Source organism: Dinoponera quadriceps, unplaced genomic scaffold, assembly GCF_001313825.1.
Source record: "Dinoponera quadriceps isolate SergipeBrazil2010 unplaced genomic scaffold, ASM131382v1 scaffold629, whole genome shotgun sequence".
Classification (NCBI taxonomy): Eukaryota; Metazoa; Arthropoda; class Insecta; order Hymenoptera; family Formicidae; genus Dinoponera; species Dinoponera quadriceps.
Genome location: NW_014554884.1, coordinates 303,309 through 318,356, shown reverse-complemented (window position 1 = coordinate 318,356; position 15,048 = coordinate 303,309). Strand labels below are relative to the sequence as shown.

Genomic DNA, 15,048 nt, shown 5'->3' with positions numbered 1-15,048 from the left:
ATATATATATATATATAATTTATATCTTGTATTATGTAAATCGAATTTTCTTTCACGGAATTGATCAAAGACGATCGCATGAGATGAACGCGATACCGCGATATATTTTGGACGATGATATAACTTCTGGCCAGTTATCGGATCTTAGAGAGCTCACAGTGTGTATTAGTACGCGCTCATCATTTTTCGGCGTTTTTTACCGTGTCTGAGAACATCCCTGTGTGCGTCACGTTTACTTTGTGCTTCGATCGCTCTAACTCTCTAGCCTCCGAAAGTTTCTGCTTTTCATCCTTTATCGGCGTTGAGATGTAATTAACTGGTCGTCATGCGTGCGAATAATTGCACGATCATGTCGTCTTTCGCCCCGGCAAAGACCCGAGAGCGGAAAAGCGCCTCGCTTTGCCGTTGAAATTTCGGCGCACTCCGAGCACGCTTTTCGTTGATAAAAATGTCAGTTTATTAAATTAACGTCGCAGCTATCGATCGAAATAAAACTCGAATATATCGGAAAAATGCTTACTTTACGTAACGAACGAGAAGCGGCAATAATAGCTAAGTAAATATAAGCTAATAGTTTATGAAATTAGATCAATTTATATACGCTATCAATAATGTAAATTAATAAATCGATTGAGATCCTTGAAAGAGAGAGAAGGAGCAAATACACGATGAAGTATCCGTCTCGCGAGCTCGATAACTTTCTTGCGATGATATTGCGCAACTTGGAGAAATATCGCACACAATGCACGCGGCGACACACACGCTGAATAAGAATAAAAAGCAGGTACAAACTGCGGCGACGGTGGCGAGTCAGAGTGATAATTTATTAATTTCGATGGACACGTGGTCGTCGGTGGACACATCGTGAGGATGTCGAGGAAAGTTCGTCGAGAAAACACTCGTGCAAAAATATCGGCAACGAGTGTAAAGGGGAATTTAAATATCAGAATGTGTGTCTAGTGACACACGCAGGAGGTAGTTTTCACACGGTGCCTCATGTAAAGTGACGGTTCTATGCACATTTTGTGCGCGACAATTTTAATCGAAGTATCACTCGTTTGCAGTCCTATAAATACGGCGCACGGTTTGCAAGAATATGGAAGTTTGTTAGCCGATGTCAAAACGGTCGCTCTCGAATTGCGATCACTTTAGAATTTTTCTCTATGCTCTGTTTGTGTTCGTGTTTGTGCGCTTGTCGATCTGTGACGATACCGCATATGTCATCGCGGATGTGACCGCTTTTGCCCATCCTCTCTCTTCTCTTCTTTGTAAAAACAACGCGCGTCCGTATGTATGTGTACAGTTTCTTCTTGTCCATTCCTACACAACACACTTTATCTGAAGGAAAAACACAAGTTTTGTAGCGAGAGAATAGTTCAAGAGGACGAAATTATTATTTTACTGAATTCGTGCATTAATTCGTTCATTATTCTTCATTTGTGGAACATAACGGATATCTCACGAAACTTGTTTATTTCCGTTATTGCGTAGAAAACTCGATGATCGACGTTATAATCACGGAAATTTCCATAATATTAACTTTCTCTTTTTGCTATTCCCCGAGAGATCTCATATTCATCAAATGACATAACGTATGCTGTGATGAATATTGTTAGTGCGTGCGTACGAGAAGCAATTAAACTGTTTTTCCCGTTCACACGGGAAAACACGCTGCCCGTGTTGACTAAGAGAAATAAAAATATTTTTAACAAAGCTCAATCAGGCTCACGCTTGCGAGACGTCTCGTTTCACCCTCATTTGCACATCCTCTTAGCACGCTTGATCTAAGTGGCAAACGATCTTAATGAGATTCTATCAAAATGTTGTTATCGTGTCTGAGGATTTGAGATACGAGGACAAATTGATTGATAAGGAGATCAAGAGTTTCCATCACGTCGGAAATGCACCCTTTAATCCTTTCGTCGCGACTTTTCACCCGCCCGATCTTCTTCTACTAAGATTCCTATATACTCTCTGCAACTATCCTCGTTTGATAACATCAGAGAAGTGAGGAAACGCATGCTGAGAATTTTTGCGGTATTCGTTTCAATAAAGATATACCCGTAATCAAATAACATTTGTGATCGAAACACGATAAAATGCTTCTGACGCTTTCCTTTTGTTCTAACAATCAATAAATAACTGTAAAATTAACATGGCATGCAACTTTCTGATTTGACCTAACTTTTTCTCATGATATTGTCAATGTTAATTTTACGCTTATTTAATGATTGTTAGAGCAAAAGAGGGGTATTTTAATAACATGCTGAATCGATTATGCAAATATTATTCCGTGGGTATATCTTTTTATTTGAACGTATTGCGATCTTATTTCTCGGTTCAGACAAAGATATCCGAACTGTCGGTGCAAATCTCCGCCGCAACTCCTGCGCGACGGCAACCCAAAATTTCCGCACGCGCCAGTTATTTACGCTTCCTCCTATTTCCTCCACGGAGACATTTTGTCCACGACGGGACCGGTGGCTCCAAGATTTTTTAGTCGGAGACGGTGAGATTCTGAAGAAAAGTCAACGTGGTATTCGAGGCCGAAATTCGTAGAAAGGATTCACGATTTTAAAAGTCAAATTAACAAGTTTATTTTACTGACTCGCTACAAAGGTGATTACGGCATCGGCGTAACACGGCCGGAAATTCGATATGCGCGCGAACTAAAATACTAACGGTCGATCTTCGCTAATACTCCGTGTAAACTACGGCGAAACTACTCTTTTCAATAGCTCTTCAATAACTCTTTTCAATATTCTCTGTTTCGGCGGGCGAGAGCTTCGAGTCGGTCAGACGGCACGAAATCCGCTGCCTGAGAAGTGTCCCCGACACGGCGATAACGCTAAGTGATACTCAGCACTAATTACATAAGAAAATTCGTCAGGTGACTCGCCTTTGGTGACAGCCGACCGAAAGGATCCTCCTCAGCGGTACTATGATACAATAGTTTGTGCAAGTTGGCGGTCTTATAATTGTAATTCAGTTTTTCTACTTTCAAGCTTCTTCACTACTATTGAGTATGTTTCAGGTGTTTTAGGCAGAATTTTGACTTGCTCATTACTGAGAATTTTTATTTCATAATCGTTACTTGCTATTTTTTCTAATAGTTGTGTGAGAGGCTGTATGTTGTTAACACCTGCTACAAATATCGGAGGAGGTTTAGGCATCTTTTTCCCTCGATTGTTGTTATTGTCGATCTGATTACTCTCGTCTTGGGTGAGTACTTCAAATCTATTAGAAGTTGGTATTGAAGCTTTCAACCAGTAGGTTCGTTTGCTTCCGATTCGTATCATCAGTACTGGTACGCGATCGTTTTTTGCTTTGGTTTTCCCACGTCATTTCTTTATGACTTCCCTCTTCCTTCGGCGATGATACTTGACACTCTCCCTGGGAGATGTTTGATCCCTGTGATGAAGATTTTGTTGGTGAAGATGGTTTATCACCAACAGAGTGGCAGCGTTGTCGTTGAAACTCTCTAAATGGTAGATGGGATTTATAGTTCGATCATNCCCCCCCCCCCCAGAATCCGTGGGGCCTGCCTCTTTCGAGGGTGGATTTTCCGAATTGCTCGGTATACCACCTGGGGTACTTCTTTCCGTTAATATTTTTTTCCATTGCTTGGTTGGTAGTTTTAGGTCCACCCCGGGTATTTTATTTCCCCGGTACCCTTCGGCAAAGCCGGCGAGCATTCCCCGATCCGCCACCTGGGGAGGCGCCCGATGGGGGGATTCCAACCCCACACGGGGAGAATTATCTGAAGTCACGCTGCGTTGGACGTAGCTCTCTCTCTCGCTCTGTCTCTCTGCTCGCACTCGACTTTTTCGCTCTCGTTCTCACTCTGGCCAAACGGAGCGTCTCCCGAGCATTCGTTCTTCGGGGTAATACCAGGTACTCAACTGCTGGACCTTCCACACCCTAAGTCCTTACATGCTTTTCCCACCCTATAGGCGATTTTCTTTAAGTTCATTAAATAATGAAGCCGGGAGATAGCGCGCAGCGCCGAACGCGGGCGCGCTGCTTTTGATTTTCTGAAACTTTGTCGGTAACGCGGGATTGGAGACGTCACTATATAGTTGTCCATCCGGACGAGACAAAAGGTATAATTAAGATCGAACGTCACTTTGCAAGTTCGTTTAATCTTAAAATTTCTCGTGATCGCAGTTGAGTCGCACGCCAGGCAAGATGTGGATTTACGTCGCCTTCCTATTCGTTATTTACTTTCTGTACACGTTGCGGAACTACGTCAGGATCTACAGGTTCATCTTCACGCTGGACGGACCGAAAACCGTGCCCATACTCGGCAACGTGAACGCCCTGCTCGAGGGGAACCGTGAGTGAATCGACGTCATTAATCGATACAGACGTGACATTCGGATAATATCGCGGAATATATCGCTTAATAATTTATTAATTATATATTAGGTCAATCGAATAATTGATTATAATTGAATATACAATTGAATATAAGTGAAATAATTGATTAATTGAACATAATATATCAATTTTTAAATAAATTAAAAAAATTTTTTTTTGTATGTTTCTATTAAGAAGCGGAACGGACTCTTGCATCAGCTCAATAATTAAGCCGTGTCTCATTTCTAGATTAATTTACGCGTTTTTGCTCCAGTGATGCAGAGGTTGACGAACGAGGCGTCAAATTATGGCCGCATTATCCGAATATGGCTGACGTTCTTGCCGTACGTCATGATCACAGAGCCGGAGGACGTTCAAATGGTGCTCGGCAGCATGAAGCACACGCGTAAGATCTACTTCTATCGGCTACTCGATACTCTCATCGGCAAGGGACTCGTCTCGCTGGAGGTCAACAAGTGGAAGCAGCACCGGAAGATCTTGCAGCCGGCGTTCCACTTGCACATGCTCCAGAGATCCGTAGGGACGTTCGGCGAGTGCGCCGATCGTCTGGCCGACCAGCTGCTCGAGAAGAACGGCGAGGATGTGAACCTCACAATGTTTATTAATAACTCCGTCTACGAGATACTGATTGGTAATGTTGTCGTTTGTTTTTTTACCTCGCCTTGACTCTATCTCGCTTTCATTTCCGAAGATTTTTTGCTACCCTCGTTGAAAAACTTGAGACCGTTGGACGATGTGAATTTCGAATTCTCGCGAAGAATTGCGCTCGGCTGTGAACGTGATTAGTATTTTTAACAAAGCTCAATCAAGTGAATGTGATTAGTATATTTATTTATAGCTTTTGATCATGAATATGCGGTTTTTAAATGGTACGTTTGAGATTCTATTTCAGTGAAAAGTAAAGTACGAATACAGTTCCTGGCCGTATTATTAGACACACTTTGATTCTTTACATTTCATTGGCTTCTAAGGATCAGCTTTATATTAGGTGTTTGAATGAATTCTTGCTGTTGACTAATAGAAGTCAGTAGTTGTGCTATTTCAACATGGCCGAAAGTGACTGTTGATGTGTATGAAAGTACTGTCAATGGGTTTTAATAATCAGTGTGTGGCATTAGATCGTAGTGCAAAGAACACAATTTTTTATTGCACTGAATATGTTGGATTCCATAACAGAAGGTTGCAGAAGTAAAAGCACTGATTGACACAGAAATTGTTCTAAACGATTTTAAGTGGCTTTTCTTCTCCTCCTACCTGTATTTTATTAAGAAATCAAAATGCGTCTAATGGCCAGGGACTGCAGGAATCTCGTCTCTCTCTGGACCATCCTGCGTGAAATGTATTTTAAATGTATCTAAGTGAGTCATCTAGGAAAAGGAGTTTGAGTTGGAAAAGGAATATGAATGAAATAATAAACAGTTTACCGCGATGTTGCGCATCAGCAGATAGCAGAGTTATAAATATCGATTTCAGAATAATTCACGACAACACCACATTCAACAACCATGACGGCATTTTACTTTCATAATGCTATCTTACATAAAATATCGCGCTGAATCAGCATCACATATTAGCATTATAAACATATAGGAGGATCGTATAATAAAAATTACTATAGAATTTTCTAGCCGAAGAGCATATCGACATTCTGTTTACTTTATTTTTTTTCGTTTCATATGTGATAAATACCAGAAACTGGAATGTGTTATTAAAAAAAATTATATTGATATTCTAAGTTTTGCGAGACGTGGGAAAAAGTCGATTTGGCTTCCATGTTTGGCGCTGTGTTCTTCGTAGATCTTTTTTTTTATCTTTCGTGGTTTTTAAAATTAAATTTTCAAAGAATTCGAAAGCCAAACTGAGCGTCTCTCCACGTCGCTAAAACTTAATTTCAACTGAAACAAATTTCTTATATGATCTCTTTTTTCCCGGGAAGATACTTATTTAACATTTGAAAATAAATAAGCACAAAAATATCGGTATAGCCGTTGAACTAGTTGTTTGCCGTCCGATGATCGAAATGAAGCGAGAGCGACTGTGAACTAAAGCGGATGAGTGGTGGTCGGCCTGAGAAAACGTAGAAAGTATAAGTAAAACAGATTTCGCGGTTACCGGTAGATGGTTGCAACTTATATTTGTATTTGCAAGACATTTTATCTAAGGCAACAAAATGGTGCGATTGCTGTTAAAACATTTGTAATTGAAATATCAAGAGAGTCTGGTTGGAGGAACCGGATGCCATCACTGCGGCAACACACGTTACTCAACAATCGTAGTTGCAGCAGCCACGCAATTAATTATCCCACATTTTACCATTCAATCTGTTTGGCATCACATCCGATTTCTGTGTCGGCCAGACCGTTTTTTCTCCGTATGTTTTTCATATTCAAAAGGAAGCGAACGCCCCGCAATTTGACTTTCAAAACGAAACTAGAAAGATCTTTCCGGCTAGGCGTCTTTGTGCTCGCTTCGTTAAATACAAACGTGGTGTGAACAAATGCAAACCTGCGCGCCTGCGAGACAACATCGACGTGCGAAACGCATATGTTATTTCGGCGCTTGAGGAAATCGATACGAATTGCAAACAATCATACGCATACAATGTTCCAATCCGTCTCTCGCAAACTCCGCAGAGAAAATACTAATTAGCGCGAGAATCCAAGTCCAGGGTTTCGCAAACGTGTACACGCAGCTACATAAGCATCTTGTTGATTTTTGGTATCTACGTGCCGCTAATGATACCTTTGAAGAGATCGTAAGTGTTCACTCTTTGAAGTTCGAGCGTACCTTAATGCCTTGGGCGGTCCCGATGGTCAAATGTTGACCTTTCGATTTGTCTAGTCGTTATTTCTTGTTTCCTTTTGCTTTTAGAGACCATACTGGGCATGCCGGCAAGCCAAGGGTACAACAATGGTGTGGACGACACGCCGTTCAGAAAGTGAGTGCAACGTCGGCAAAATAATTAGCGAAGCTCGTTAAAAATCGTTTGCGGAACGCGTCGGAACGCGCGTGCACAATTCATGGCGCTCATACCGTTCATCTTACACACGGGGGATTATTAATGTGTTCACTATTTGTTCATGTTTCATACGACAGAGGACATCTTATGATGATGTACAGATTTGCGCAGCCATGGCTGCTGATCGACTGGATCTACCGATTAACAGCGGCCGGCAGGGTGGAGCAGAAACAGCAGAAGGATCTCTTCGACTTCTGCTTGAAGAAGTTGAAGGAGAAGCGGAAGTTCTTGCGGAAGCACGGTTCCTTCGTGGACAATGGAGAACCCGGCGCGACGACAAGGAAGATATCCTTGCTCGAGTACATGATCGAGATGAACGAGAAGAATCATTGCTTTACGGAGCAGGACATGATCGAAGAGTGTTGTACCTTCATGTTGGCCGGCAACGAGTCGGTCGCTACCAGCACCGCGTTCACCCTTTTTCTGTTGACGAACAATCCCAAATGGCAAGAGAAATGTATCGCCGAGCTGGACGAGATCTTCGGGGACGACAGGAGGTCGCCCACTATGCAGGATCTGAAGGAGATGAAGTGCCTGGAGATGTGCGTCAAGGAGTCCTTGAGGCTCTACCCCAGCGTGCCGCTTTTCGCCAGAGTATCGGGCGAAGACGTGAAGATAGGTAAGGACTTGGGGAAGAATCTTTGGTGAACGTTCGATCTGACTTTCGGGTTGGTGCCCTCCCAGACAGCACCAGGCCTAAAATCGGAGCACATGTTTAGAATGTCTTGAACATGTATTTAAGACGTCTTTCTATGAGACATCTCTATAAGTCAAGGGTGCTCGTGACGGTTACTGTTTGTTTTGCTGACAAACCTGATGAAAAGAGATTAGAAATCAAATTACATTTCCTCGCTTTAAGAACATCGTGTCGTTGCAATCATTGTTACTTTCCATTTTCTTTGAATCTTTTGTTTTGTCTTTGAAAAAGCTAGTTGTTAAACATGATTTCTCTTGTGGTTGAATTTTTCCTTCTTTTTTCTTCGAAAGGGCCGAAGTCGAGTAAGAAAAAGTAAAAAAAAGTGATTTTTTCTTCTTAAAAGTAAGAAAAAGTAAGATGTTTATTATTTATAAGTAAGCGAATTTGAAAAAGTGAAAAGTCACTCACGTTCCAAGCGGCATAAATTAATTGGCTAACGTTGCCCAACGTTGGCTAAACGTTGGGTAACCGTTACCCAATCAATTTGCAGATCCTGCTATTCTCAATTTGTTATTTTATCGCGCAGGGAAGCACATAATACCGGTCGGTTGCGGCGTAATTATAGTACCGTATTGCACGCATCATTTGCCCCATCATTTTCCCGATCCTTACGACTTCAAGCCGGAACGTTTTAGTCCCGAGAACTCGAAAGGAAGACACCCTTACGCCTATCTGCCCTTTAGCGCTGGGCCTCGGAACTGCATCGGTAAGAAAGCCGAACGAATTGATAAGACGATGCTTTCTTTGTAAAAAATCTCAATATAAGATACTCTCGTGGTCATCCTTCGCGCTCATTCTTATTTTTTTCAGGACACAAGTTCGCCATGCTCGAGATAAAGTCGATCATCAGCGCTATATTGAGAAAATGTCGATTAGAACCGGTACACGGGAAGGAGATGACACTTAGATTTCGAATAACAATCAGAGCACAAGGCGGAATTTGGGTAAAAGTGAGGGCGCGCGACAGACGCGTCGAATCGCAACCGCTAGCTTAACGGATCGTCCACAGGTTTGCGACTTATAAATAGTGGTCCAGTAAGCAAAGAACATTGAATTAACGTTTGGAAATGTTGATGTTATGTTGATTTTATGTATTTTTCGAACGATTTTTAATATATATTTAATATTATATTTAAAAGATGTTCGTAATGTAACTTTTTGGAATAGTTGTTAAAATATTTTAAAAATATAAAATAATTGCATATAAAATGTTTTAAAAATATAAAAATATTGCAGAAAGTATTTCTTAAGTGTTATTTTGACCTTTATTTGAGGTCAATGCAACAGCTTAAAGTTGCTTATAACTCGGACTTAGAAATAACGTTGGTAACATTAATTTTCTGTTGTTATAATATTATTTTTCGTATTGTTCTAATGTATTCGAATCTCACTGCCCGTCCGCTACTTCAAGAAATTGTTTATAAGTTGGGTAAGAAATACAAAACTATGGCTGCATGTTCTTATGGCTAAGTTCGTCTTGCACGCTCTCGTGCTAAAAGTATCATTATATTTTCCTTCGGCATGTAATGAGTAATAAAGAATAATACTTTCAGCATGAAAATATGAAAAATAAACTTATCCTATGTATGGCCAGTTAGTAAATAATAAAATCATTATCAGCTTCTATTCTTGAAATAATTGCACACACGTGTCATTATGCAGGTACAAATCGTATCATAAAAATAATTGTGCAACGACACCTACATATACGCAACCATTTCAAGAATAGAGATCCACATTTAAATTTTATCTTTTCGTCAATATTATTAAAAAAAAAATGTAGAATAGAAAAATGTTAGCGCAACGTTATAACACTCAACACTCGAAATCATCGAAATCTCCAAATCAGTGTCAATATTTGTCATATTGATGGTCTGCATTAAGTATGACGTATTTGAAAACGCTATATGTTATCGAACATCGTTAATAATAATAATATTTAGTCATGATTTTTTTGCTTACCGGGTAGCGATTAAACAAACTGTACGTCGGAGAAGGTGAAATTTGCATTCTAAAAATTTGTTTCTTCAGGAATAGTGTTCAAAATATCTCGAGTAAACTTATAATTGGAAATAAACCTATTCTTGCAAGTGCTGTGTCATAAATTAACGAATCCTCGACTTTGAATTAAGTATCGTTATTACACGTTATCGGAATAAATGCGAAGCATTTATCGAATCTCGATCGGATTTATCCTGTAATTATATTAAATTAAATTATATGAAATTTTCTGATAGAACGAAACGCGAGAAAACGCTTGGTTAGTCTTATTATTATTAATTCATTCGTCTCTCTTATCGGCATCATTTAGAGGTCTGAAATTCTATATAAATGTATATATAAATGTTATCGAAATCAACTGATAACGCTTACAACAAATTATTGTTAATTCCGCTTCTGTTTTCTTAATTCTATTACGTAAGACGTGCAAGTGCGAAATACTTGACAAACGCGCAACAAATGGATAGTATATGAGAAACTGTAGATTTTTTAATAATAAATCAAGATGAAATCATCATGGCAATGATAATCAAATATAAAAGGACTTAAATCAGAAATAACCGACCTTGAAATAGGTGGTGCACTACTTCGTGCATGCGGTTATTCTGGGACACCCTGTATGCTCTATCTATCCTATCCACGTCAAGTGGTGGGAGTTCCTACTATTTGACACATCGCACATCCCTTCCACGGCTGTAATTTGCGTCTGACGTGTGCGTGGTAGCGAGTTGTCACAAATTAGTGTTACGAATTATGCGTTGTAATCGCACGTGAGAAATTACATATTACAAAATCTGACCAGTCGGAAGCGAAAAAGTGAACTTAAAATCTCTGCCGAGGCTTTTTTCAACGAAAGTTCGCCGTTCCATCGCGAACATGGTCTACGTTGCGGACGGTAATACGCTTTAACCTAACTTCACGGTGGTCGTGACTAGAAAAATATCACATTCTTGCGTCATATACATGATAATCTGCTTGTAGACGGTAGCGTAGTGAATTCTGTCCCGTGGAGTGTGAGGAGGGTCTTCGGGATCTTTACAGGAATGATATATATGGTCGTTATGTTGTAAGTAAGATAACTGATACGGTAACAATCGAGTAAAGTTGTAAATTTTCGGCTCACTAATGAGCTCTGTGTTTGCTCTCTCTTATTGTCGCACGTGATACGATGACCCTGGTGGAAATAGCTTTCAGACATTGGTCAGTCCTGGCATGGACCGAACGGACAGACAATCTACAAGGGATTTCCGGCCGGGTTCCGGGTAATGTACCCCTTTAAAGTGATGTTTCAAAGTGAAGTCAAATAAGAGACGCGTAAAATATTAATTTCTGCAATTGCTTATCACACAGACCGCGTCCTCCATCCCGTAGACTTGGTAGACCAAATACAGGGGACAGCGTTGATATTCCATTTTTCGGAGGTTGCAGCAGTTGCGCGAGATGAACAGGTTCAAAGAATGACCGGATCAAACGTTAACACGATTTCAGAGCTAAATCCACGACTGCATTTGTATCTATGCGATAACTCGGTTACGTAAAACTTCATCTGCCCGATCATAGAAAATTATTCCTATTGAAATTAAATCTCTAAAAATCGCTATGAATATCTTATACAAATGTCTCATATTTTTTTTCTTAAAAAGTAAATTCCCGTAAAGAAAACCTCACAAAGCGTTATTTCTACGTTTCATATAGAATATTAAGATTATCTCTTCAGCAGTATTGAACACACTGTAACGCTTTCTCATCTCTTATCATTAACGCATTTAAATAATACAGAAAACGCTGAGCACATTCTTGAAAATAACACGACTATATCCTTTATTGAACACAATACCGAACTTACATATATATATGTGTATATATTCAATAGGACATTATAAATAATTATAAATATAAAACAATATCATCGAATGTATAGTAAGAAAACGAAGTCTTGAGCGAAGTCTTCTGTATTATTGTAAATGAAATAAAGTGGCACAATCTAAGCGAGAGTGTTTCTTTGTGTTCATGTACGTGTGTCTGTGATATCTGTGATATAAATACAATAACGTAGTATGTCCGTTAGATCTAAACAAATCTCCACATCCGAAGAGTCACAACTGTGCAGATTCGAGACTTCGTTCGTGCGTGCGCGACCGTCGGCTCCCCGATTAAAAGATCTTCGTGATCAGGCCGGCCGCGATGGTGGTGCCTTCCAATCGCAACATGACTCTGCCTAGCTGCTTGATATCCTTGTAGAGCTCCATGCAAACCGGGTTCTGCGTCGCGACCTCGATGATCGCGCTCGAGTTCTTCGGCAGGCAGCGCGGCTTCTTCTTGATCACGTCGCCGTTGCTCCTGTGAAGCTGCGCAATCAGTTTCGTGATCACCGCCGGCTGCACCAGGGACTGCTGATGCATCACCACCGGGAGGCCCTTGGTGATCGGTTTCGCTATCGCGAACACCACCACGTGCGCCTGGAAGCACGTGGTCACCGGCACCGGGTTCTGCGGGTTGCAGATTATGTCGCCGATGCTCACGTTTTGCTGCTCGATGCCCGCCAAGGTCAGGGCAACGTGGTCACCGGCGAACGCGTTCGTTGTCGAGACTTCGTCCGATTGGAGACCTGCCGGGAACATTGCGGAAGTTGCGTTAGTTCCGCAATTTCTCGACAGCGGCTCCGCTCAAATGTACAAACCTTTCACGACGGCGATCTCGTTTCGAGGTAGTATCAAAACCTTGTCACCTAAGGACACCATGCCGGTCTCCACGTGGCCGGACACGCAGAAGCCGGAGCCGGTGCCCTTGAATATGTCGTTTACCGAGAAACGGAATGGCTTGTTCACAGGCCGCTCCGGGCACTTGAAGTTATCGATTACACTGACTAGAGTAGGTCCGGTATACCTGCGGAATCACACAGGTCCGTGAGAGAAGATTCACCAGCCATTACGATTAATCTGCAAATTTCCGACCCCCGAATCACGGCCGCACGCGGATTACCAGTTAGAGAGCTGCTCTTGCGGCTTCGTAACTATATTCTCGCCGGATAAACCGCTGCAAGGTACGAAGGTGACCGTGTCCTTGAAGCCGGCCTGTTTCAGAAACACGCTCATCTTGTCGACGATCTCGTTGAATCTCTCCTTCGACCAGTTCACGGTGTCCATTTTGTTCACTACGACCGCCAGCTGCGACACACCTGGAGAAGCAACGAGAGCACGAAACGCTTCGATAAATCTAACGGGTGTTAACTGTCCGTTGATTAATAGTAGGTAACACGGAATGCATTACCTAAAGAACGTAACAATAACGCGTGTTCGCGCGTTTGCCCCCCGCTGTCGAACCCGGTCTCGAACTCGCCCCTGGTCGCGTCGACCACCAATAAAGCCACGTCCGCTTGTGTGGCGCCGGTTATCATGTTCGGGATGAAGTCCTTGTGGCCGGGCGCGTCCAGGAGGGTGATGGACTTCGTATCAGTCTCGAATTTCGAATGGCCTATGTCCATCGTGATCCCACGCTCTCTGTAAAACGCGTCTCGTGAGTTTCACGGAAGATTTCAAACGACGGTTGAATAAGTATACTCTTTTCGTAGAAAATTAATATACAATAATAAAACTTACGATATGTGTATATTATTGTGTAGGGTCTGCGAAAAGTGTGGAAACCTCTTAATATTTCGAAAACTATGCATCTTCGAGAAAAGTGTTCCGTACGTTAAGTTTTAGGGCTTTAAGTGACGTATTACGTAACGATATTAGTGTAACCTTGGATAGCGCTGTCAAGGTCATTAAGACACCTTGGAATTTTCTAACGGGAAACCCTATCTTTATTAGACATTCAACTTGCCTCGAGGACTCTTCAAGATGCTGTAATAAGTATAATGAAGTATATTTTCATCGAGCACCTTTCGAGTCGCGGAGCTTGAAGGTAGCGGTATCGCCGGCATTAGCATTACCTAAGGTGTGTCGCGTTTAGATCGCATGCTCGGACTCACGCTTTTTTTTTGTGCATGTGTGCGCTAGCAGAGAGGTGTCAAAAGAAGTGTCGAAATCCAACTCTGTCTGAATTTCCACACTTTTAGTAAACCTTGCATAACATGTGTATATTCTCTCTTCGCGAAATGACGCGATTCTACGATCACCTTTCCTCGCCGGTCTCGTCGAGCACCCAGGCGTATGCGAACGACTGCTTCCCTATCTTCTTGCTCTCCTGCTGGTACTTGTGAATGAGCCTCGACGGTACTTGGCCCAGGTCACAGAGCAGCCGGCCGAGCAGGGTGCTCTTCCCGGCGTCCACGTGTCCCACGACCACCAGGTGAAGCTGCTGCTTGCTGTCACCTCGCTTGCTCTTGTATATCGCTTGAACGTCCACCGCTTTCTCCTCGTTCGGCTTCGCCGCCTTGGGATCCAGCAGTTCCGGCGTCACGTGGCCTGACGCGGGGGACTGGCATCGCGGACTGCTCGTCTTCGAGGAGAGCGCCTTCTTCTCCCTCTGCACGATGTCCTCCTTGCTCTTGGTCTCCGGACTGTTCCGATCGGAAGACGGACTCTGGCAGCGCGGGCTCAGCAGATCCGCGCCCTCCACGCCGCTCAAGTCGAAACCCTTCACCACGGGCCTCGTCCCGGCTGGCACGACCTTCACGGTGGACGGTGTGCTCGTCATTTGCAGGGCGGGCTTGGATGACAATTTGTTACCTGCCGTGAAATGCGTTCTCAGCCGTGTTAGTCATGCGTGAGGAGGAGGATGAAAATAAATCGTTTGCGGTAAGTAATTATATTGTCAACGCAACCACAGGGGGGAGGGAGGGAAGGATAACACGTAAACATAACAGAATTGTATATCCGACGTATTTTGAATATAATCGTCATATATGTACGATTTGCACTACCTGCAAATAATTCTACAAATAAAGGTGTAATAACTACATATGTATGTATGTATAATATATATATATATATATATATATATATAT

General features: G+C 42.1%; 3 protein-coding genes across 6 annotated transcripts in view; 2 read left to right on the top strand and 1 right to left on the bottom strand.

Moving 5' to 3' along the window:
* Nucleotides 1-9,648, top strand: part of LOC106742356 (probable cytochrome P450 4aa1) — a 13,994-nt gene extending 4,346 nt beyond the window's left edge. For 2 of the 3 annotated variants that reach the window (XM_014615217.1, XM_014615214.1), the window contains 6 exons: nucleotides 4,168-4,336; nucleotides 4,634-5,011; nucleotides 7,252-7,318; nucleotides 7,477-8,018; nucleotides 8,623-8,802; nucleotides 8,907-9,648. In XM_014615217.1, coding sequence (XP_014470703.1) covers nucleotides 4,189-4,336; nucleotides 4,634-5,011; nucleotides 7,252-7,318; nucleotides 7,477-8,018; nucleotides 8,623-8,802; nucleotides 8,907-9,091 — 1,500 coding nt within the window. In that variant the 5' untranslated portion in view covers nucleotides 4,168-4,188 and the 3' untranslated portion in view covers nucleotides 9,092-9,648. The remainder of the gene's footprint in view (nucleotides 1-4,167; nucleotides 4,337-4,633; nucleotides 5,012-7,251; nucleotides 7,319-7,476; nucleotides 8,019-8,622; nucleotides 8,803-8,906) is intronic. The other variant, XM_014615215.1, reaches the window with a different exon arrangement.
* A 1,123-nt stretch (nucleotides 9,649-10,771) lies between these two features.
* Nucleotides 10,772-12,091, top strand: LOC106742359 (selenoprotein K-like). The gene is made up of 4 exons (XM_014615222.1): nucleotides 10,772-10,992; nucleotides 11,079-11,163; nucleotides 11,285-11,359; nucleotides 11,448-12,091. Exons 1-4 carry the CDS (start codon nucleotides 10,974-10,976, stop codon nucleotides 11,539-11,541), a joined length of 273 nt encoding a protein of 90 aa, XP_014470708.1. The 5' UTR covers nucleotides 10,772-10,973; the 3' UTR covers nucleotides 11,542-12,091.
* LOC106742355 (HBS1-like protein) overlaps nucleotides 11,902-15,048 on the bottom strand; it is a 5,798-nt gene continuing 2,651 nt past the window's right edge. For both annotated transcript variants that reach the window (XM_014615213.1, XM_014615212.1), the window contains 5 exons: nucleotides 14,218-14,770; nucleotides 13,368-13,597; nucleotides 13,080-13,275; nucleotides 12,778-12,983; nucleotides 11,902-12,705 (listed from right to left, as the gene is read on the bottom strand). In XM_014615213.1, coding sequence (XP_014470699.1) covers nucleotides 12,251-12,705; nucleotides 12,778-12,983; nucleotides 13,080-13,275; nucleotides 13,368-13,597; nucleotides 14,218-14,770 — 1,640 coding nt within the window. In that variant the 3' untranslated portion in view covers nucleotides 11,902-12,250. The remainder of the gene's footprint in view (nucleotides 12,706-12,777; nucleotides 12,984-13,079; nucleotides 13,276-13,367; nucleotides 13,598-14,217; nucleotides 14,771-15,048) is intronic.